We start from the raw sequence: 26,241 nt of genomic DNA on the forward strand, positions 1-26,241 counted from the left end.
AGTCAGTTTTGACGTCTCTGCCCTCTTCACAATCAAAGACACAATTCTATTACAGGACAAATTCCCTCCCGATATCACAGCGCTCTTTGCACATCTACTATGTTCTGGCTATTTTGTGTGGCAAAACACTTTCTACCTTCAAAAAGAAAGCACAACTGTGGGCTCACCCCCCCGCATTGCTAACTTTTACATGGAACATTTTGAGCAACGTGCTCTCGATTCCTCTCCTTTAAAACTCAAAGTTTGGCTTAGATACATTGACGATGTTTTCGCTATCTGGCCCCATGGCCGCCAGACACTAGATACTTTCCTCAGCCACCTAAACAAACAACACAAACACATATAATTCACAATCGAGATTGAAAAGCAGAGCACACTTTCATTTCTAGATACACTTGTCACACGTCTTACTTATGGCAGTCTTTCCTTCACTGTTTACCGGAAACCGACACATACCGGCCAATATACACACAGAAACTCCTACTACCACCAACACAAAAACTAGGGGTCATTAATACACTTTAAAAACAGGGCTGAAGATTTTATCCAATGAACAAACACTTAAAGATGATTTAAAAGTTATCAGCAATACCTTCCTAAAAAAATGGTTACAGCCAAATTACTATCAGCAGAATCCTGTACAAGACCTCATTTAAAAACAAAAATAAAACAAGACTACAATAAAACTGTAATCATTCCCTACATTAAAGGGATATCAGACAAAATAAACAGAATACTACAAAAATACAACCTTAAAGCTACCTTTAAATCTCCTGCAAAATTAAAGAACTTGCTCAACTCATTCAAGGATCCATTGGCTTACCCTGGAATATACTGTATTCATTGCACCTGTAATTTGCCCAATGTAGGAGAAACAGGATGAACAATTTCTATCAAAAAAAAGGAACATAAACAACACATTAAATATAATAACTATGGTCAAGCTGGTATATCTGATCATGCCCTGAACACTTTACATAGAATTGACTGAAAGAGCACCTGTTGTTTACATGACACCCAAACATGGTATGAATGTAAATTTAAGGAGGCCTCTGAGATTCTTATCAATCACCCTAATCTTAACACTAATGATGGTCTAAAAATCTTAAGCATATGGAAGGCACATATTCTACCCACTTAACCTTTCTCTCTAAGAGTTAATTTTAAATACAACGATAGGTAATGCAGGATCCTAAATCTAATATAACAATTGTCGTGTTAAATTAGAACATCATTTTCACTGTAACAAAACTATCTATATGAAAGAATGTTTCTCTGATGTTGTCTTAAATAGAATATAGCTTTGATGTAGTTAATTTATTTTATTTCATTTATTTATTGTGATTTTATTTTATTTTCACTAGAGGTCAGGCCAGTAGAATAAAATTCTACTGGCCTGTTGATCAAATCATTGCCTCTGAAGCATACTATGTGAAATGTAATTTAGCTTGTCTGTGTATATATATATATTGTATACTCCAGATGATGACCTTAATATGAAGGTGAAATCTCGGGAAATAAATAATTTTTTATAACATGGTTGTAGATTCCATAATTTGTGTAAAATGAATGCTGATCACAGTATAACAATAAAGGAAAGGATGCTTTAGCAGTCAATCAGCATAGGTGAATTATTCAAATGATAAGGTATTTGATTAAATCGCACTACCAATATATGTAGGAACCTCTTCAGTAAACATAAATGACTTTAAAAAAAGGTGAAACCATGTCATTTCATTTTTTATATTTTTGTTGCAAAAGATTTGCATACAGTTGAAGTCTTACGGTACTTAACTACATTAAGAACATTTTGAATATTTCTATTTAAATAATAAAACTTTGCTGATTCAAGATTGTGGATTCCTAATTTTCTTTTACCTCATCAGCATCTGAGAAACTATCTTCTAAGTTATCAAAGCAATTCCAAAAAAAACCTTCAATTTCATCAAAAGTTTTTTTTTTTTTCTGATAGAGAACACAACAAATGATGATGCTTTATTTCTATATGTGTAAACAGTACTTCATTATAAAATTCCTTTCAACTAAGGCATTAATGATATGGTAAAATGTGTAAAATTATAAAAAAATAAATCAATAATTAAATAAATGCCACTTTATCGAAGATAGACCTGAGTGAATCTCAGAGGTGTGAGGACACTTTCAGGATGACTTACTTGTTGTTCTTCATTCCTTTGTTTTTTCTTCCTCAAAACAATTTATTAGACAAACTGCCCAGTACAACAAGCATATGGAAATCCAATTAAGTGCTTTTCCTTATTTCATTCTGTGAACAGATATTTTGAAAACATCCATTGGGTTTCAGTACTGACAGTTTTGCATATCCAAGATGCAAAATTTACTATTCATGCAATTCCTTAAAATTTCATTTTTTCGTATCTTTCTTTTTATTAGCTACCACAAAAAAAAAAAAAAATGTGTTTTGCTCTTTTGTGTTGTGCGGTGTTTTATGTATAAGAAACTGTTCTACCTCCTCCATTAATAAGCAGTTGGTGCTGATTGATGTTTCACAAAAGCATAAATAAAAGTGACATTCATGGTTAGCTATCTCAGGAAATACCATATTTATTTTTAATCATATATTATTTTCTTTTATCATCATCATCCACTTTTGGACAAAGGGCTCTTCCAAAGTCCTACATTCTCCTATCTTTAGCCTTTTTATGCTACTGAGTTTCTGCATCCCTTTAATCCCATCTCTTTGGTCTTCTCGTAACTCTCTTTCCATCTCTATGATACCATTCTAATATCAATTTTGTTCATTGTTGAGTGTCACTTCTTGCAGTATGATGTACCCACTGCTATTTGCACCTTTTAATGGTGTTATAATGTCCCTCACCTGAGCTCTGATCCAACTATCACACTTTCTAATAATAATACCAAGTAACTATCTTTCCATTTTCATTTAGGTACTCCTCAATTTATTGGTCATTTTTTTAGTCAAAGTCCACATTTCACTTCCATATGTCATGACTGGACAAATGGAAGTATACAGCTGTAGAATACTTTTCTTTTAAAGACAGGTTGGGATGTTTCTTTTGAGTACTTCATGACAGTGTTTTCCAAAGACTGTCCAATCAAGTTGAAGTCTACATATCATTTCTTCTTTACAGTCACCCTGTACTGTGTTCTTTTGTCTTAGATAAACATAGGTTACTATATCAATTTCCTGGTGATGTATGGCTTTTTTTGGTAATGTATTTATTATACATTATTTTTGTTTTGTCCATGTTTATATTTAATCCTTTCTTTTTATTTCCTGGATTCAATTCAGTGATCATTTCTTGAAGTTCTCCTGCAGGTTCCTAAAAGAACAATACACTGTATTATTAAACCATATTTATTATTTTTGATGTTGTTACTGTTTTAATAAAACAAATAAAAAAACAAACAAACAAGAGAATGTACAGCAAATCTAACTTTTATTTAATACTTTTAACAGAGCATTATTTTTCAGGAGGCTGTCAGGTTGTTATTTACAGTTAGCATTCAAGGCATTTGTTTGCAAATGTAAACCTAACTTACTAAAATTAGATACTTTGAGTAATCCCTTTAGCACTCTTTATAGAATTTAATGATCATTTTACAGATTGACATAGTGTTAATTCCAGTGTTAAAAAATATTAGAAAATGCATTACTTGCAACTTAACTTTTATTTTATAACACTGAATTACAGTCAACTCTCAAGTAAGTGTATTGTGTTGAACGGTGTTTTGTTGATTTCTTGCACTTTGTGCATAATTTTATTAATTTTTATATTTTTATTGTTTTAATAAATACTGTAAATAGCTTTTGAACTGAAAATTGCAGATTACAAATGATTGTAATTCATTTATCATTTTATTTTTGTTAGTGTCTGGCAGCAGGATCAAATATTATGAATCATGAACTGGAAAGCGCTAACATGCGTCCTTTAGCAAAAGCAGTTACTAGAGCATTAGATAATGTGAGATGTCTTCTAAGAGAACAGTCCTTAAAGAACCCTCATTTCTATTCTGATAAGGTATGTCCCAACTATTAGGAGTAATGTTGACAGACCTGAAAAGAAAAAGCATTTTCATTTGGAAATGAAGTAAACTCACTGAAATACTGGAAAATGTATATAGACATAGGAAAAATCATTTCTTTAAACAAGATTGCTGGTTATCATACTGCAGTTTTCTTTATTGCAGTACTGGACAACTTTCATGTTCTGTCCATGTACTTCCCACTTTTCTCTTAATTTCTGTTATTTTGTTTAAATAAATTATTTTTCTCAGGTAAATTTGTCAACTTTCTAGTTTTTCATGAAAAAAAAATCAAAATGCCAAATTATTTTATGTTTATTTGTATAATTTTATGGTATCAGTAAAGTTGATGATTATACTGTCGAACTTCGTTGTAACAAGCACGGAATAATGAGATCATGGCTATAATGAGCAAAAAGCCATAATGATTTTAATTTTTGTATATTCCCATACAATCGCTCACTTTTATAATGTGTGTACTACATGGATATACCATACAAATTTTGATAACTATGCAAGCATTCCTAATTGCTTGGGTAGGTCTTGCAATAAATAAATGTGAACAAGAGTGACTTAGCTTTCATGACAACAAACAGGTTATTGTTCCTAACAAGATGAAAAGCCAAACGGCTATATAATATAATATAGTGACACACCTTTCTGGCATTCGTATAGTGAAGGTATGTAAGTTCTCTTCACTTAAACCCTGATATTCTAAGTCTAACTACTCACTGATGAGACCTCAAAAAAAAAGTTGAAACCAGTCTGGGTAGTGACCTCTCCTCATAATGTAAAGCAGTACTGCATCTCCTAGGAGCTGTGTGTTTTTACATTATGAGAAAATATCAAGAATAGTGAGGGAGCTTGCTCCACCTTTGCAACGAGTTGCCTTGGTGTGGCACTACCAAGTGGTCACTTACGCTTGGATCCGCTGACGGTTCGTTGGCATGAAACGTTCAGATCGTAGTTTTTGATCTTAGTTTTGCTTACTGGCTGAAAAACAATAAGGGATTTTTATCCCCTTAACTTAGGTTATTGTTACTGTTTATCATGCCTTGATAAGACCCCATTTTGATTACTATTCACAGATCCGGTCACCTGGTTATTTTGGTGATGAGGAATAGGTAGAGAGGATCCAGAGGCAAGTGACCAGTGGTAGCAGGCTATGGAATGAAGTTTACGAGAACAAGTTGAAGATTTGAGGGTTACAGAAATTGGTTGGTAGGTGGAAAATGGGTCATGTGATTGAGACATACAAATTACTGAAAAGTTTTTACAAGATTAATACAGAAGAAATAATTCAGAATAGATCTGGCAGTGAAAGAAGTAGGGAGCCATCCTTGGAAACTGAGTAAGAGTGTAGTTAGCAAGGGTGTTAGAACTAGATTTTTTGCTTGGAGAGTAGTCAATGAGTGGAATAGATTGACAAAATCTGTTGTGGTGCTGTGATTGTGAATGAGTTCAAAGCAAAGTATGATAGATGTTGCACAAATGTCAGATAGTGCTTGGCATAGTGTTTAGAGCCTCCCTCGATGAGTCTAAGGACTCCATGGAGTAGCCCATAATAATAATAGACCACTAACTACATTCAACAGATGAATCAAAATAATTAGTAATAAATCATGCATATAACATGTATTTGATGGATTAGTTTGAGGTTGCGTTGATATTTATTATTTTTTTTTCTAAAATGCTTTATTAGTTTAAATATTGTGCTAGAATTAGAATATATTGCAGAGTTAATTTATTTGTTTTAAATAGTTAATTTAGTATTTTGATAAGACATGTTAGATACGTAGTGTAGTACATGGCACAAAAGCGAAGAAAGGCAATGGTGTCCAAATCACCGTATTTGTTTGAAGAATTTAACCAAAGGGAATTCGTCCAGTGTAAGGTCTGTGGAATGCATTCTTTGCCGAGAGCAACTGAGTTGAATATTTTTTGTTGAATACTTTGAGAGCGATAGTAATGGGAAAGTGTCATGAAAGCGAGGATCTGAAGTGTGTCTCAGGTTGCGAGATTCACGTAGTGGATGAAAGTCAGAATACGATAGAAAATCGTGAATGTGTGATAGAAAATTGTGATGATGCCAGATAGTATAGAGAGTGAGTTTAAAAGTAATATAGTTGATGGTGAAAGTAAAAGTGCAGAGCAAGAGAATGGTTTGACTGATAAAAAAAAGAATGAAGAGTTAGCATCAATGAGGGAGATAGCTCGGTTGCACGAAGTGATACATAGGGCGTAGCGGCAGCTGGAGCGATTATAAAAATATATATCGAGTGGATCAGCTAACAAAAAGAAGTGTGTGATAAGATAAATGAGAACATGATTGGGAGTGAAAGAAAAATTAAGGAGCGAGTGTTATATGGAGATTCAGTAGCAAAAGGTGTAATAGGTGAGAGTTTGACAAAATCGTGCTTTCCAGGAGCGAAAATTAATGATGTAAGTGAAGCTATTAGAGCAAAAAAGCATAGGGTGAAAGAAATGATAGTAATAGCCAGAACGAATGATTTAAAAGGTGAAAAATTTGCTATGAGAGAGGACTTGAAGGAATTACTAGCGGTAGCAAAAGGAAAGAGTGAGAGAGTCAAGATAGTCTGTTGCCGTGCTATGACAGAGTAGAGTTGAGAAGGAGGGCCATGATTGCAATTGATACTATGCATAAGTTATACAGGAGGAGTGGTGTGGAGTGAGTTTGATGGGCGAAAGGACTTATATGAGAAGGATGGTTTGCATCTGAATGGATTTGGTGTGCGGAGACTGGAAAAAGTGTTGCTGAATGAAGTGAAAGTGGATGTGCAGAATCAGGGAAACTAGGGCTTTTAGGAGAGTGGGGATGCTGATAAGTGGACGTGCAAACATCAGTGAGACAGTTGGTGTAAGAATGTGTATAATATGCCTGAGTTAGGACGAAGGACAACAAACCAAAATGGGATGGATAGTATAAGGTGTCAAAATAGGGGTGGGGCTAGGGGACTTCTACACTTTATGCACACTAATGGCAGGAGTATTCAGAATAAGAAAAAGGAATTTTTGGCCTTGGTTAGTTCTTCCTGGCTACAGGTTATTGGCATTAGTGAGACATGGCTAACAGATGATATATTTAGTGGGATAGAATGTGAAGGGTATTAGTGTGTTCAGGAAAGACAGAGAGAAAAGATTAACACAAAATCATTGTTATTGATGATAACTGATAAACTGCAGCCAAGGAGAATAGAAGTGTTCAACTTCAGGATAGTGAAAATAGCATATTTGAGGCTGTCTGGTGTGAGATTGAGGTCAGCAGAACAAAATTGACAGTTGGGTGCTGCTATAGACCAGGCGATGGAATAGATGATGGAGACGGTATGCATAGGCAAATAGACTCAATGAGTGGAGGACAGGTAATTATTATGGGGGATTTCAATTATGGTAACATTGATTGGAGGGAGGAGAGGACAAATGGGAGGAGGGAAATGAATTTTATGCAGTTACTAAGGGATAACTACCTGAGACAGCATGTAATGGAATATACTAGGGGTTTGAGAGTGCTTGACCTAGTAATTGCATCTGAGAAATTGACTATTATGAATATGACCAAAAATTGATTGACTTTGTAGTTTATAATAACCTAAAAATAATGAATTCCTTCTATAAACATAAAGACATACATAAATATACTTGGGCAGCAAGAGGATGGAAATCAATATTAGATTACTTCATATTAAATGAAAAGACATCAAAATTTTCACTAGATGTTAGAGTTCACAGAGGATATGAAATAAGCAGTGACCACTTCCTTGTTAAAATAAAATTAAGATTACCACCTAAATGGCTACAAGTAATAAGAACAGAAAGAAAAATTGAAACATTTGTTTATAAAACTAGACTATTGAATGACACAAATGTACAATGGCTATATGAACAAAGAATTAACTAGTATCTAGATAAAATAAAACAAAATGAAGAAATAGAAATAGAATGGCTTAATATAAAAACGATACTAAATGCAGCAGCAAATGAAAGCTTAGGAAAAACCAAAAAATTCAATAAAAGAAAAAAACTGAAGATCTGGGATGATACAATCAAAGAAATAATCAAAAAGAAAAAAGAAGCCTATCACAAATGGTTAAGCAGTAAAAGATTAGAAGATGAAATAGAATATAAAAGAATAAGAGCCATAGTTAAAAGAGAAGTCAGAAAAAGACATAAGAATCATGGAATAAATTTGTTTCTAATTTAGAACATGATTTATATAAAATAAGACCCAATGTATATAAGATTTTGAAACACCTAAATGCAGATACCAAAGAAAACATAAAATTAAACACTGAATTGAAATTAGAAGAATTTCTAAATTACTACACAGAACTGTGGACAGACAAATATTTTAAAAAAGACAACTGGCAAACAATTAATGAAAATGAAAAGGAAATAACTGAAGAAGAATTAGAAATCAGCCTGAAAGAAACAAGAAACGGAAAATCACCTGGAGAAGATAAGCTAGGTTCAGAACTATATAAATACGCAGGAACAAGATTCAAAGGAATACTCTTATTATTTTTAAATAAAATTTACTCAACTGGTATCTCCCCAATAGAATGGAAAAAAGCAATTGTGATTCCTATCTTTAAGAAAGGTAATAGAGATGACCCTAAAAACTATAGAGGTATCAGTATACTAAATTCATGTTACAACATATACAGCAGAATCTTAAATAACAAACTAATGAAATATTCCGAAAACTTTATTCTAGAGGTACAAAATGGATTTAGAAAAGGACGATCATGTATAGACCCAGCCTTCTGCCTAAAATCAATAATAGAGAAAAGAAGAGAATATAATTTAGAAACACATATTGCATTTATTGACTTTGAAAAAGCATTCGACAAAGTTAAAAGAAACATATTATTTAACATATTAAAAGAAAGACAAATACCAAATAATATCCTAAAAGCCGTCACAAGTATATATGAAAATAATCAAATACAAATAAGATTAAATCATGAGCTATCATATACAAGAGAGATAAACCAAGGGGTCCGACAGGGATGTCCCCTCTCAGCAACTCTTTTTAATATCTATTTAAATGAAATAATAATAAAATGGAGTAAAAATTTACATCAAGGAATTAAACTTTCACCTACAGTTAACTTAAACACTCTCCTCTTTGCAGACGACCAAATAATAATTACAAATTCTGAAGATAACTTACAGAAAGCTATTTTAAATCTAAATGAGATATCCATAGATTATGGTATGATAATATCAACAGAAAAATCAAAAACTATGGCCTTTAAAGGACAAGATCCAGCAAGAACTAAAATAGTATTAGATAACAAGATCTTAGAACAGGTGAATTCATTTAACTACCTAGGATGTATGATCACTTATGAAAATGAAAAAGATATAAACATAAAAATTGCAAAATATTTAAAAATAACAGGATTAATTAACTCTATACTTAAACCAAACCTAGTTCAAAAACAAACCAGGCTAAAAGTATACAATACATTAGCCCTACCAGTCTTAATGTATGGAAGCGAAATCTGGACAATAAAACAAAAAGACAAAGATTAACAACAGCAGAAATGAAGTTTATGAGAAAAACTGCAAAGTATACCCTATTTGATCACAAAAGAAACAAAGATATTATGAAAGAACTAAACCAAGAACCAGTAATTGAAAAAATTAAAAAATATAAACATAGATGGATGGAACACGTTCAAAGAATGAAAACAGAAAGATTACCAAAACAAGACTTAAAGTACAAGCCATTAGGAAAAAGAAAACCAGGACGTCCTCTTAAACGATTCAACGATGACTTCTAAGGCCGGAACAGGCCATACTAGGCCTAAATCCTTGATACATATGATGATGACCATATTGCCACCAATTGGTGAGAGTGATCATAAGGTCTTGACCTGGGAATTGGCTAAATGTGTGGAATTTTCAATTAAGACAGGGTACATATGGAATTACTGGGCTGGTAAGTATGACAAGCTTAGGAGATTGCTTGGGTCAGTGCCATGGCATGTTAAACTGTAACGGCTGGATGTTGATAGTGCATGGGAAGTGGTAAAGGAGCGTTTGAGGGAGGTAATGTTTGACTCCATACCTAGAGTCTGGAGAGTAAATCAAGTGGGAGTTAAATGGATGAATAACACCATTAAGCTTGAGCTGCAAAAAAATAAACAATTGTGGATGAAATTTAAGGAGAAAGGTGACCTGCAGGCAGCACACGAGCAGTGTGCCTGCAGGTCACCTTCCATCAAGATAATAGCAACTAAATCAGATTACAGAACAAAGCACAGCCCAGAAGGGTAACTAGTGTGGTAAGAAAAGCAAAAGTAGATTATGAAAGTAAATTAGCAATGCAAGTTAAGGTGAATCCCAAACAGTTCTTTCGATATGCTGCAAGTAGAAGAAAAAACTTATATGGCAAAATGATTCTAAGGAATGCCGATGGCGGGGAGGTAACTGAATCAGCTGAAATGAACACTTTGCAAGAGTATATCATCCAGGCTGTGATATTGCAGGAATGAGAGAACGAATGGCTGATACAGGAATTGAAGTGAATGAAATGGAGGTGAATAGCATATTACAGAACCTTAATGTAATACATCTGTGGGATTGGATGGTATACCAGCTCAAGTCTTACTTGAAGCGGCAAAGGGATTGTCAGTACCTTTGACCATATTGTTTAATTTAAGTCTCAGCTCTGGGTTAGTCCCGAGGGGGGGGAGGAAAGAGGGGAAAATAATTCCATTGCATAAAGGAGGTTCCAAGACTGCTGTTGCAAATTACCGACCAATCAGCATATCAGGAATCGTTGTCAAGGTTTTGGAGATATTAGTCAAGACCAAAATACAGAAATGGATAGATGAAAATGGGATACTGTATGGAGGACAGCATGGTTTTGTGAAGGGTTAGATCATGTCTCAGTAACTTGCTAAAGTTTTATACAGTGACGGCTTAAGTGGACAAGGGTAATGGATTTACAGTTAACTGCAGCATATGGGGATGGATATTAGGATTGGTGAGATGGATAGGAGGGTGGTTGATGGAGAGATATCAGAGAGTAGTTTATTCAGGAGTGGAGTCCAATGGAAGGCCTGTTACTAGTGGTGTGCCGCAGGGTTCTGTTCTTGGACCACTGCTATTTAATTTGTTAATTAATGATATAGGAACGGATCTCAGAGGAAATGTTCAGTTATTTGCTGATGATGCAAAGTCGGGTAGAGCAATAGTGAATGCACATGATGTCAAAATTTTGCAGGATGATTTGGATAGATTGGCAGTCTGGGCTAATGAGAATGGATGTCAGTTTAATGTAGCAAAGTGTAAGGTTATGCATTTTGGGGTGAAAAAATTAGCAGCAGTATATCACATTGGTGGAACTGTACTCTATGAGGTTGACTAAGCCAGAGATTTGGGTGTGTTAGTGGATAGGGAATCAGCTAAATCAGATCACTGGGTTACTGAAGAATACTTTGATGAGCAGAGATAAGCAAGTTATTGTTCCTCTTTATCACGCCTTGATAAGACCCCATCTTGACTGCTGTGCCCAGATCTGGGTGCCAGGGTTTCTTCTTGATGTGGAGGAGGTAGAGAGCATCCAGAGGCAAGTGACCAAGATAATAGCCAGTCTATGGAATGAACCTTACAAGAACAGGTTGAATATCTGTGGGTTACAGAAATTGGTTGATATGTGGAAAATGCTTGATGTGAATGCGACATTCAAATTACTGAAGGGTTTTTACAAGATTAATTCAGAGGAAATTTTTCAGAACAGGTCTGATGATGGGAGAACTAATGGCCCATCCATGGAAACTGAGCAAGAGTGTAGTTAGCAAGGGTGTTAGAACTAGGTTTTTTACTTGGAGAGTGGTGAATAAGTGGAATAAGCTGCCAGAGTTTGTTATGGGTGCCATGACTGTAAATGAGTTCAAAGCTAAGTGTGATAGATACTGTGTGAATTCTGAATAGTTGTTCTGGACGTGATGTTTAGGACCTCCCTCGATGAGTCTAAGTACTCCTTGGAGTTGCCCGTAATAATATATTAACTTGTCTTGGTCGTAGTTGAATTATATGATATTATACTATTAGAGTTCAAAAGAACAATTGTAAGTTGTGTAGTTTAAAAAAATAATAAAATAAAATAATAATAATTATTAATTAAAAAACTTATGAACAGTCAATAGTGATCAATTCCCAAAACTTGATTATTGGTATGCAGTCTGATTGATTCAGTTTCGGATAAATTTGTAGCCTTTCATGTTTTAAGGAAAAGGCTATCACATTTGGTGGAATGAAGAAGTTTTGTCTGGTCCAAAGAACTCTGTGCCTCGGCATTCCTTAGAATCATTTTGCCGTATACATTTTTTCTTTTACTTGCAGCATATCAAAAGAACTGTTTGGAATTCACTTTAGCATGAATTGCTAATTTACTTTCATAATCTGCTTTTGCTTTTCTTACCACACTAGTTTTCCTTCTGGCCTGTGATTTGTACTGTTTGTGTGCCTGCAGGTCACCTTTCTCCTTAAATTTCATCCACAATTGTTTTTTTTTTTTTTTTGGAGCTCGCTCTCCACTTGTTTTGCAGCTCAAACTTAATGATGTTATTCATCCATTTAATTGCCACTTAATTTACTCTCTGGACTCTAGGTATGCAGTCAGCCATTATCTCCCTCAAACTCTCCTTAATCACTTCCATGCACTATCAACATCCAGCCTTGCAGCTTAACATACTTATAGTTAACTTTTATTTATATAGTTATATGTATAGTTATACTGACTTATACTTATTTAGCATTTAGTCGTAATAGTTCCTCGACACTATTTTGAATAATGGCGGCAGCAGCAGCAGCTAAAATTTCAAATGGCGTATCACCAAGTCCTCCCCCATAAAGACTCCGTTTTGTGTGATATAATACAGGATTTTGTGGCATGTGAGACTTGTGGAATGTATGTGTCCCAGCAGTTGTGTATGTGGCAGGTGAGATAAGGGGAAATATATATATATATATATATATATATATGCACAAAATGCAGGCAATGGGAGTAACTGGGTGAGTTAGAGAAGACTGTAACTGACCTCGTTGTGTCAGAGGTGGGAGATTCTCCACGTAGAGAGATGAGTGTATGATAGAGGGCGAGAATAGCGAGAGAAATATGACTAAAATAATGAGAGTGGGGAGTGTGGAAAAGTTGAATGTTTGTGAAGTTGTCGGAGATCTCAATTGGGAGGCTGAATGGAAAATAAAAGTGGCTGACTTGTAGAGAGAGAGGTAGATGAGCTGAAAAAGCAGGTGGAATGTCTAGGGAATGAGATGAGAAGTGTGAAAGAATAGATTAGGTGAAAGGAAGAAACAAATGGAATGCGAATCAGAGTAGGAGTGAGAGAGAGTTATGGGAATGATAGAAGAGGAGAGAATAGGAACAGTAGAAGAGAGGGAATGAGAGAGAGAGAGAGAGAGAGTTGGGAATGGTAGCAGAGGAGAGAATAGGAACAGTAAAAGAGAGGGAATGAGAGAGTTATGGGAATGGTAAAAGAGGAGAAAATAGGAACAGGAGAGGAGAGGGAATGAGAGAGAGTTGTGAGAATGATAGAAGAGGAGAGAATAGGAAAAGAGGGAATGAGAGAGTTATGGGAATGATAGAAGAGAAGAGAATACGAACAGTGCAAGAGAGAGAGAATAAGAGAGTGTTATTGGAATGGAAACGGTAGGAGAGGGGGGAATGTGAGGGATCACTGGCATGCAGGATAGGATGCATGAGGAGTGTTTGTCTGGAGAAATGATAGAAATTGTGGCTATGGATGCATGTAGATGGAGTGATGTCAGGAAGGCAGGTAAGTAGGAGAACACAGAGAGAAAGTGTTAGAGGAGAGAGAGTGAAGGATGCATGTGAGTAATCGAGGAACAGGGTGGTAAGAGGTGTAATGTATGGGGACTCAATGATCCGTGGTGTGCAGGATAGGATGCATGAGGAGTGTTTGCCTGGAGAAATGATAGAAATTGTGGCTATGGCAATTAAGATGGGTTGAAGGGTGGATGCGATGATTGTGATGGTAGGAACGAATGACTTGAGAGGTAATGTAAATTGGGCAGCGAGAGATATGAGATTCTTGCTTGAGATTGTACGAAAGAAGATGCAGAGAGGAAAGATAGTGTGCGTGTTGCCTAGGTATGATAGTGACAAGCTGAGCAGAAGAGCTGTAATATTGAATAACATAATAGCTAGAATGTGTCAGAAGAGAGTATTGGAATATGTGGATGCTTGGAGGGCATTTGAGGACAGAAAGGAATTGTATGCGAGAGACCGCTTGCATTTGAATGAGGACGGACGTAGGCATCTAGAGAGATTGGTGTTCTGAATGAGTCAGTGTGTGAATGCAGGGAAACTAGAATGCCCAGGGTGGATGATAACAGGGGGGGTGGCCTCTTGTGGGAGTAGGTACTTGAGAGAGGGGGGAGGGGAAACGACATCAGGTAACACTGAGCCGAGTGGAGTCTTGAGGAGATAATGCTAGGTATAGAAATAGTGGCATTTTTATGCTTTATACTAATGCCAGGAGTATCTGGAATAAAGGAGAGGAATTGGTGGTGCTGATAGCATCAGCCTGGCCAAAGATTATTGGGATCACTGAGACGTGGTTGACAGAAGAGGATATAATAACAGGAATAGAAGTAGCAGGGGTACAGCATTTTTCAGCAAGATAGGAAGGGGAGATGATAGGAATAAGCGGTGGAGTACTGCTTATGATAAGTGATGACTTATGTCCTCTAAGAGTGGAGGCTTTGGAAGGCAGTGACACTAATGATTTTGAAAGCATATGGTGTGAGGCAGAGGTGGGCAGGACAGGATATTTAGTGGGGGTGTTGCTACAAACCAAGGAACACAGAGGGTGGAGACTAGGAGATGTTTAGACAGTTGAGCTTGGCAAGTGCAAGAATAATGATTGTTATGGGAGATTTTAACTACAGGAGTATAAATTAGGGAGAGGAAGATGCATGTAGTAATAAGGGAATGAAATTTCTAGAATTCTTGAGAGTCAAATGTCTTAGGCAACATGTAATGGAGGGAACAGGAGAGTTCAAGAGTTTTGGATTTGGTCATAGCATCAGAAGAGTTGATAATAACTAAGATGACATCTTTCCCATTAGTTAGAGAGAGTGACTATGTGGTTTTGACTTGGAATATGAGTAGACATGCACAGGAGTATCAAAGAAACGGGAACGCATGTGGAATTATAAGGTGGTGATTATGATAGTCTTAGATATCAACTTGAAAAGTTTCATGGAGGGAGGAATTGGAAGACAGGGATATCATTAGTGCTTGGGAAATTGTGAAGGAATATTGGTTAGCAGCAATAGTAAGCTGTATTACACAAGTGAAGAAGAGGACACAATTTGTTGTAAAGTGGATGACAAACAATATTAAACAGGAATTGCATGCGAAAAAGAGGCTATGGAAGAGATATAAGGAGACAGGTAAAGAGCAGATGCATGAAGAATATAAGACACAGGCCAGGAGAGTATGGTAAGGAAGGCAAAACTGGAATATGAGAAGAGATTGGCCCTAAGATCCAAAGAAAATCCTAGGGAATTTTTTTTTTTAGCTATGTGGCCAGTAGGAGGAGAAATGATTGTGGAAGAATGCTATTGTGGGATAAAAATGGGAATAGAGTGACTGATGCAGAGGACATAGTAGAATTGTTCAGTGAACACTTTATTGGAGTATTTCATCCTGGACGAGTAAATTTTAATACTAGAGAGAGAGAGATAGTGCAGGTTCGAGATTTAGATTTGCAGGAGGAAAGTGTGTTCCAAATACTGAGTACTCTGGATGTCAGTAAAGCTGTGGGACTGGATGGTATTTCATCACGAGTTTTGAGAGAATGTGCTAAAGAACTGACAGTTCCTTTGACCTGTGAAAGTCTGGCCAGAAGTTTGACCAGACTTTGACTCAGTGAAAGTCTGGCTACAGGGAATGGAAAGAAGGTAAGATAGTGCCATTGCATAAGGGCTGTAGCAGACTGGAAGTGTCTAATTATAGGCCAGTTTGTGTGTCATCAGTAGCTGTTAAGATCTTGGAGAAATTAGTGAGGGACTGTATACAGAATTGTGCAGATGAGGGTAATGTTATCTGTGAGAGTCAGAATGGAATTGTTAAGGGACACTCTTGTTTTAGTAATATGCTAGCCTTTTATAATAAAGTTACAAGAGCAGTAGATGAGGGAAAGGCATATACTGCCATTTTCTTGGATTTATCGAAGGCATTTGACAGGGTGCCACATGATAAGCTGATATTTAAGTTGCTGCACATGAGTTTGGATGTCAGGTTGGTACTGGATTCAGGATTGGCTGTCCGATAGGTATCAGAGAGTTGTGTATAATGGGGCAGTTTCAAGGAGTCAGAAGGTTATAAGTGGTGTCCTACAGGGCTCAGTACTGGGACCTATATTGTTTAACCTTTATATCAATGACATTGTCAGTGGATTGCAGTGGGATATTCAATTGTTTGCAGATGATGTGAAGCTGGGAAGGGTTATTAGTAATAGTGCAGATGTGGTAGCCCTACAAGAGGATTTAAATATGCTAGACAGATGGGGAAATGAATGGGGGGGTGTCGGTTTAATGCAGCAAAATGTAAGGTCTTGAGGTTTGGGACACATTGATGGGATGCTGCATACTCTATTGGAGGAAGTAGGGGAGACGATATCTGGGGTTGATTATTGGTAGAAACCTGAAATTCAGGGGACATATTGCAAAGGTGGTGAAGGTAACCCAGAGGATTTCTGCAATCATGAGAAGGACACTGACCTTCAGACATAAAAGAGTTATCATTCTGTTGTATAAGACCCTGATCAGACCACACTTAGACTGTTCTCAGATTTGGTCCCCAGGAATTGAAGTGGATAAATTAACTGGAAAAGGTACAAAAGCAGATAACAAAGATGGTTTCAGGACTGTACAGTGTTAGTTATGAGGATTGGCGGAGGGAATGTGGACTGCAGAGTTTGGTGGATAGAAGAAGGAGAGGTGATATGATTGAGACTTTTAAACTGTTGAGAGGTGGTTACAGGGTTGACACTGGGGAGTTCTTTCACTTGGTTGAACAGCGGGAAGGAGTGATGACAAGGGGCCATCCTTGGAAGTTATGAAAGGAAGCTGTGAGCAAGAGGATAAGGAGTGGTTTCTTTGCATGGAGGGTGGTTGAACCGTGGGGTGCATTGCCTGATAGATTGGTGAGAGCCAGAATGGTCAATGAGTTTAAGGAGAGTGGTATGATTGACTTTGTGTTTCCTAGGACAGACCTCCTGCGATGAGTCGTGATAGACTTTGTGTTTCCTAGGAAGAGCCTCCCGTGATGAGTCTTTTGACTCCATGGAGGCCGGAATAATAATAATATCATTGTTGATGCAAATTTTGCTTCTAATTGAATCTTGGCCTTTAAAATACCATGACTTTAGTTTTGGAAGTGGAGCTTTCCATATTATATGTTTTTGCTATTTTATTTAATGAAAAGGCTGTTTGTTATAGTAAATCTTTGTTATCTTCAATTAGAACCTGATCATTGGCAAATAAAATTGGTCTATGTTGATGCACTCATTCAAATAAATGAGTGCATCAACATTGGTCTATGTTGATGCACTCATTTATTTGAATGCCAAAACTGATTGTTTCCCTCCACTCTCTTACAATATTAATATAAATATTAAAGAGGGATGGCGTTACTTGGACACTTGCATTTATGTTCTGTGATTCAGATTTTTGTGCAGCTATCTTTATTTTAATTTGGTTATTATTGTATATATTAAAAATTGCTTTAATTTTTTAGGAATGTTGTCATTTCTTAAAATTTCCAGTAGCTTATTACGATTGACTTTATCAAAAGCCTTTTTATAATCGATGAATAATGAGTCTCTAAATGGAATTCCCTTCTTTTTTCTATCAAAAGCTTGAGAGTGAAAAAGGCTTTGGTGCAGGATCTGCCTTTACAGAAAAAATTTTGTTCCTCTCCAAAAATATTTTAATAATATTTGTTTAATTTAGTCTTTAAGAGACTTGAATATATTTTATATCCAGTATTTAAAAGACTAATGCTCTGTAATTTTGGCATTCATTAATATTGCCTTTTTTGAAGATAGGGATGAGCATAGCATTTTGCCAATTTTCTGGTTGTAATTGGCCATTTACGATCTTATTCATGAAATCTAGCAATTTGTATCTGAAATTGTTTCTAGAACATTTGAATGTTCTAGAAACATTGTGCTGGATGCTAAGTAAAGGAATTAGCATCCAGCTCAAAAAAAGGCTAGTGAAAACATACATATGGAGCATTGCATTATATGGTTGTAAGGCCTGGACTCTAACAAAACAAGACATGAAAATGTTGGAGGCATTTGAACTTTGGTGCTGGCGAAAGATGATGAAAATTAGTTCGACAGAAAGGAAAAGTAATGAAGAAGTTCTAAATATAGTTCATGAAGAGTGGTCGTTAATGAAACACAGCAATAAGAGAAGAAAAAGCCTAATTGGACACCATTTGAGGCATGGGGGACTGATTACAGAAATAATGGAGGGGGGGGGGACTGTAGAAGGAAAGAGGCTACGAGGCAGACCAAGAATTTCATATATATATAAATAACATAATGATGCTAACTGGCACTAAGAATTATGAAGAGATAAAAAGAAGGTCACAAGACAGGATGTTGTGATGTGCTGCTATATTTACTAATCTTTGGATTGATTCACGAAAGAAGATGATGAATTTATATCTTTGTGTTTAAGGTTTATCCATATTGTTTTCTAGATCGCTAACAAAATTTTTCCATTGAACTCTGTCTTTTATGTGTTTCTCTTTTTGCTATTGCATTTTTGTGTTTATATTCAATTTCATCTTCTATTTTGTTAGTGCTTAACCTTTTTTTATAGGCCTTCCTTTTTTTTTTTTATTTATGATTTTCCTTATTTCTGTGTCCCAGTTATGAAGACCTTTTTTTCTTTTCCATTGTTTTTTTTTTTTCATTCCCAAGATTTTTTGTGCTGAATCTCCTAAAATATTGCAGGATGATTCCACTCTTCATTAATAAATTCATCTGAGGGTAGTTGTAATTTTTCATTAATTTTTCTGATATAGTTTTCTTTTATCAGAGTTAGATAATGAGTTGACTTTGAACCTAAGTTGTCTAATGGATACTGGTGGTTTATCCATCTTGGAAGCCATTATAAAGATATAGAACCATGAATTAACAGTTGTATCCATCAGGAAATTGATTTTGTCAATTCCCAGCCAATGCCAAGCTGTAATAAAGGCAAGTATTACACAGCAAAAAAGATCTGAATGTTAGTAAAACTGTGTAGTTGAACTAAATTTTGATAGCAGTTTTTGTTTTTTGTTTTTGTTTTGTTTTTCCAGTGAAAATATCACTGTCCACTCTATTTTGAAATATTTACAAATTTGTGAAGTTTGTTGTCATTTCCTAATATATCACATTTTGTACTAAAAAAAGCTAAATATTAATCAAAAATAAAAATGTTATATTACCTCCTTCACAATTATAGTGTATTATCCCTTTTCAAATAGGCATTCAAATTTAATTACCAAAAAAACATGGTTACAGTAGGGGATGCTGTTTTTATGAACATGAGTGTGTGTGTATTTTAAATCTATTTTTTATTGAGGTATTGAGAATTAATAAAAATAGGAGATAGATTTTATTCATCACTGATATAGTGGATAATGATTATAATGAGGAAATTTTTTCAGTCTCTTGGTGCTCATTATAACCATGATTGATTATAGTTTTCAAAGAAGAGGAAACATGGTAGTCAGTATTTATTGAATATTGTTAGTAGATAGTCTTATTTAAATGTTATTCATACCTGACTTAATTGAAATAAATTTCTAAAAATAATTAACTCCATTTAGTTGTGTATTTTGCCTTATTATATTATGTATCATCATCATCATCAAATTCCTGCCATGTACCCTCAAGGGGTGTACAGGATATGATAGTACTACATGAAAAAAATTACATCATTACTAACTTCCTATCCACAATTTTCCTCCAAATCAGTCTGTTACTTGTCAAGACTCCAACCTTATTAGATGTTATATTTCTATCGTCTAAGGCACTTTGTACTGTATCAATCCACCTATATCTTGGTCTTCCTCTGGGTCGTTTTCCTGCCAACCTGGCAGAGAACACTTGTTTTGCTAATCTTTCCTCGCCCATTCTGTTTAAGTGACCATACCACGTGAGAACAGCTCTGCTAATGTTTTCCTGGATGTTGAAAATGTCAAGTTCTTTCCTTATATCCTCATTTTTAATATGATATTGCCATTGATGCCATCTGTTCATGCCTATAATCTTTCTCAGGACTCTCATATCTGTGGTCTCTAGTCTTTGGTCAAGTGTTTTACTTCTGACCCAGCTCTCAGATCCATAAGTTAAAACTGGTTTGGACAATGTCTTGTACACAGCTAATTTAGTGTTCCGACTAATTTCTCTCTTATTCCATATGAATTTATTCAATTCACTTCCTACCATACCAGCTTTGCTGATTCTGTTCTCTATTTCTATATTTAATTTACCATCTTCAGTAAAAATCGTGCCTAAGTAGCTGAAATGTTTCATTTGTTCCACAGGTTCTCCTTTCACAACACAATTGACATTTTCAATGATTCTGCCTATTTCCATCGTATTTGTCTTTTTATTGCTGACCTTCATACCATATCTATTACAACAGCTATTCAATTTAGTCAGAAGATGATTGCAGTGCTGAACATTCGTTTCAGCACTGCAATCATCTTTTGAGTTGTAGTGGATTTATTTAGAAGTATAACATCATCCGCATAAAGCAAAGAGCTGACATTAACATCTGCAATTTTGATATCATGTTTAATACCACTTTCCTTCATAAATGATCCATATAGATAATGAATAACAGAGGCGATAATGTACATCCTTGTCTCACACCAGATTTAACATTAAACAATCTTCCTGTACTTCAATTCTAACTGCTGACTTACAACTCAAATAAAGACTAAGTATTGCTTGATATAATGCCCCATTTACACCATAAGTGTAGCATATTGAATAGCTTCTCTCTTGGCACCTTGTCATATGCCTTTTCCAAATCAACAAAACTTAAATACAGATCTCTGTTATATTCCCATTCTTTCTCGACTATTTGTCGTAAAGTGAAGATCTGATCCTGACAGCCTCTATTTGGCCTGAATCCAGCTTGTTCTTCACCAAGCTTTTCTTCCACAATTCTTCTCAACCGTTTCTCAAGTATACTTGCATAGATCTTGCCAGGAACACTCAGTAGAGAAATACCTCTGTAATTCTCAAATTCAGTTTTATTTCCCTTTTTATATATGGGTACTATGAGAGCTCTACTCCAATCATCGGGAATTTGCCCCTCTGTCCAGGCTTTCTGAACTGTACAGTGCAGCCACTATAAGACTCTTATACCACCATACTTCAGCATTTCTGGTCGTATATCATCTACTCCTGCTGCCTTTCCACATTTCAAAGTTGGCTGAAAGACTTTGCTGTTCAGCAGCAAAGTCTTTCAGCCAACTTTGCTTCTGGTTAAATTTTGCTTTTGATCTTGGGCTATGTTGTTAGTTCTCCTTTGAGCTTGGTCTGTGCTGTTAGTTCTGGCTTTGATTTTGAGTGTAGTAATTAATTTTAAAATAGAAGTGTATATAGACAGGATAACTTATGTGAAATTATTTATTAATAACATTTTTACTTGTTTATTACAAGCATTAGTGCAAAAAAAAATGGAACAAAATAATGGTGTAACTGGGAAAAAAAAATTCAGCAACATGTCAAAAGCTTTTGTAATTTAATAAATGGTCAGTTTATTCATAGAGTAGTAAAAAAAAAAAAAAGTGTGAGGGGGGGGAGAAACAAGCAAATTGGAGAATTACTATTTCCCATAAGACAGTAAACGACATAGACCATTGGACCTGTTAGAATGATTTAATAATTCTTCACAGCTTTCTCTATAATGCTATTTCATAAAAAAATCTACTCAAGCTTCCAAGGTACCCTCTGTTTAGTGAAGATAGCATGTTCTACAAGGCCTGACTGTTCAGATTCATGAAACTTAAATCATGAAAATGAAACAAACTCATGAAAATCCTACATGAATGTTGAGAGACTTGAGTATTTTAGCAATGTTCTGATATTCCCTTGATGTATGGAATGCAATAATTTCTTCCTGAGCAGAAGCAGTCCAGTAACTGTTGAATTCTTTATTTAAGTCTCATTGAAGCCTTTAATTAATAATGTGATCTTAGTATATTTTAATTCTTCATGTAGTAAGAACATATAGAGCATGGGCATGGTGAATTAAGGTTTTAATAGTCCCGTTTTTCTGATGAGGATGATGGCGGGTATATGCGTGGATGTTTTCTTCCAAAATATGGAGAATAGAATACTTCTATCTAGTTGATGAAGAATCATTAGACCTTAGACAAGTTTTGATTGTTTTACATTCTTAATGTAAGCTACGTGCTAGGATGAACTGCGTTATTTGGAAACAAAATTTACTAGTTTTGGATAAAGAACCATTCCAAATTGCAAGATTTCATCAGTCAGAGTTATCTTTGACTTTTTGTGTCAAAGAGAGAGTCAGACAGTAATCAGAAGGAAAATCTTGTTTAAGTAATTTAATAACATCTTTTAAATATATGTTAGTAAATAGCGAAGCTATATCCAAAGTAAACATATCAGATGATTCATAAGATCACAAATTTTTCTCTTAAAGTCCTGTTATAAACTAAAACTGCATCTGCAGATTAATTTTGAAATAAATAGACAAGTATTCTCAAGCATTTTATTTTGCATAACTTGCATGTCCTCACCATTCTTATAAAATCAGAGATACCAATAAACAAAAAAATTAATTCAACAAGACCCGTTTTCATTTATTTCACTGCCAATTGTAATTCTTCCAACACTCTCTTTAACTATTAAGTGTGTATGCAGTTGTAATGTAGTATTGGCATAAACTTATTTTCCCAGTTCACAACATAAATTAGCTTAGTGTAATTATTTACCTGAACATACATGATGTAAAGGCTTTTTAATAGTGTTATTTAAAAAAAAAAACACTGATCTTGCAAAGCTGAGTCATAGACTGGATTATGTTATTGACATTACATCATGAAAAGTTAGCTTGGTTGCATTGCAATTGTTAACCATTTTCTGTTGTTTTTATAGACTAATTTCTCTTTCCCATTGAATTATTTTATGGATAATTTATATAAATTCACCCTTCGTTATGGACAATAAATGAAAGGAAATGCAAATTACACCTTTGAGTTTTGTTTAGTGCAAAACTAAAGGCAAATGTAAGGGACCAGAATAAAACACTGAAGAAAAGAAAAGAGTTCTTGTGTCATCAACTAAAAACAGTCAAGAGGTACTTTTAAGACAAATGGTTCAAGAAATTTAAGTGATTATGCTACAAAGACAAAGTTCCATTAGTTGCATTTTGTAATATAAAAAAATATCCTGGGACTATTTCATACTTAAAAATGTCATCAACTAAAAACAATCAAGAGGTACTTTAAAGACAAATGGTTCAAGAAATTTAAGTGATTATGCTAGAAAGACAAAGTTCCATTAGTTGCATTTTGTTATATAAAAAAATATCCTGGGACTACTGATAAACTAAATTACTACATGGTTTTCAAGGCCTTTTTAAAGTGGAATCATCTGACCAAATTGTATTCTCTCTTGGCTTAAACCAGGAAAACTTGTGATTGTACAACATGATAATATGTCATACCTGCTAGGGCATTGCCCAGTAAAACAAGGTCTCCACTGTTTGCTCCAGGGAATCATGGAACATTGAAAAGTCAGCTACTGGAATAAACTCAACCTCAACATCTAGAAGAAAAAGAACAAACCCAACATCAGAAGAATTGAAGATAGGAATTATTAACATGATGATCATTAATGGAAAGGAAAATGAATTTGTAGACTGGAAAAGCACCATATGGGCATAATTGTCATCACTGAAACAAATAAGACAAAAAAATGTGAGATCTTACTAAATAACAAGTAGAGATTGTTATATTCAGGCAATAATGATCATGGAAAGGAAGGAGTAGTGATAGAATTCAACACCAACCACATAGATAAACTTCTTAATTAGAAGGCAATTTCAAGTATAGTTATGTGGGCAGACTTCAAAATGGGGAAATAGACAATGAAACTTATAACTATGGTACCACAGAAGATGTGGAGAAATTTTTCGAGTCATTTGAGCAGGCAGCTGACATAAAGAAAATAGAAAAAGTGATCCTCGTTAGAGATCTAAACAGCAGAGTAGGAAATGAATCCCACCAGGCATATAGAAATGTTTTGGAAAAATTTGGAGAAGAGGGAAAAGCTAATAATAATAATAATAATAATTTACAAGGGTGCGTTGATGGTAGGACATAGTTTGAAGAGCTCTGAAAGATAAGTTTTTTAGTTCTAAAAAAAATAGCATTATTAGTTTAAAAATTGTGCTAAAATTATAGTATATTGCAGAGTTAATCTGTTAAGCAAAAAAAATTGTTTTAATTAGTGTTAAATTAGTATTTAATAAGATACGGTAGATATACATAGCATAGCACATGGCCCCAATACGTAGGAAGGCATTGGCGTCCAAAATCGCCGTCTTTGTTTAAAAAATTTAACCAAAGGGTCCAGTATAATGTCTGCAGAATGTATGCTTTTCCGAAAGTGGCTGGAGTTTGGTTTAATAACGATAGTGGTGGAAAAATGTACCAAAAGTGTCACAAAAGCGAGGATTTGAAGTGTGTCTCACTTCGCGAGATTGATGTAGTAGATAAAAGTCATAATGCGATAGGAAATAGTGATGTGATAGAAGATTGTGATGTAGCTTCAGATAGCATTGAGAGTGGTGTTGAAAGTGAGAGTAAAAGAGAGAGTGAAAGTATATATAGAGAGAATGGTTTGACTGATAAAAATAATGAAGAGTTAGTTGCAATGTGGGAGATTGCACGGGTGCACAGAGTGTTACATAGGGTGAAGCAGCAGCTGGAGCGATTACAAAATTGTCTACAGATTGCATCAGCTAACAGAAAGAAGCAAATGCATGATAAAAATGGGAGCATGATTAGGAGTGAAAGAAAAATCAAGGAGCGAGTGTTGTACGGTGATTCAGTAGTAAAAGGTGTAATAGATGAGTGCTTGACCAAATCGTGCTTTCCAGGTGCGAGAATTAATGATGTGAGGCTATTAGAGCACAAAAGCATTGGGCGAAAGAAATGATAGTAGTGGCAGGAACAAATGATTTAAAAGGTGAAATATTTGTTATGAGAGAGGACTTGGAGGAATTATTAGAGGTAGCAAAAGAAAAGAGTGAGAGAATTAAGATAGTGAATCTGTTGGCACAATATGACTGAGTAGAGACTTATATAAGAAGGATGGTTTGCATCTGAATGGATTTGGTTTGTGGAGACTGGAAACAGTGTTGCTGAATGAAGTGAATGTGCAGAATCAGGGAAACTAGAGGTATTTGGGGGGGGGGGGAATATGCAGACATCACTGAGGCAGTTGAGTGTAAGAATATGTATAATATACCTGAGCTAGTATGTAGGACAACAAACCAGAATGGGATAGTTAGCAGAAGACATCAAGATAAAGGTGGGACTAATGGGCTTCTGCACTTTATGTATACAAATGCCAGGAGTATTAGGAACAAGGAGGAGGAAAAAAGAGGGGAGGAGTGTTATTGATGATAGCTGATGAACTGCAGCCAAGGAGAATAGAAGTTGAACCGCAGGACAGTGAAAAGAACACATTTGAGGCTATTTGGTGTGAGATCAAGGCCAGCAGAACAAAATTTACAATTGGGTGCTGCTATAGATCAGGTGATGGAATAAATGGAGATAGTATGCATAGGCAAATAGACTCAATGAGTGGAAGACGGATAATTATTATGAGGGATTTCAACTATGGTAACATTGATTGGAAAGAGGAGAGGACACATGGGAGGAAGGAAATGGATTTTATGCAGTTACTAAGGGATAACTACCTGAGACAGCATGTAATGGAATATACCAGGGGTTCGAGAGTGCTTGACCTAGTAATTGCATCTGAGAATTTGACTGTAATGAATATGACCACGTTGCCACCAATTGGTGAGAGTTATTATATGGTCCAGGAGGTGGCTAAATGTGTGGAA

General features: G+C 35.3%; 1 protein-coding gene across 1 annotated transcript in view; it reads left to right on the forward strand.

Annotated features, from left to right (window-relative positions):
• The window catches only part of LOC150107188 (lateral signaling target protein 2 homolog), a 311,745-nt gene that overhangs the window by 83,950 nt on the left and 201,554 nt on the right, over window positions 1–26,241 (forward strand). The window contains exon 4 of the mRNA XM_090391046.1: window positions 3,873–4,022. Coding sequence (XP_090247172.1) covers window positions 3,873–4,022 — 150 coding nt within the window. The remainder of the gene's footprint in view (window positions 1–3,872; window positions 4,023–26,241) is intronic.

Source organism: Typopeltis vanoorti, chromosome 4 (assembly GCF_054136105.1).
Source record: "Typopeltis vanoorti isolate ZY-2024b chromosome 4, IOZ_Tvanoo_1.0, whole genome shotgun sequence".
Classification (NCBI taxonomy): domain Eukaryota; kingdom Metazoa; phylum Arthropoda; class Arachnida; order Uropygi; family Thelyphonidae; genus Typopeltis; species Typopeltis vanoorti.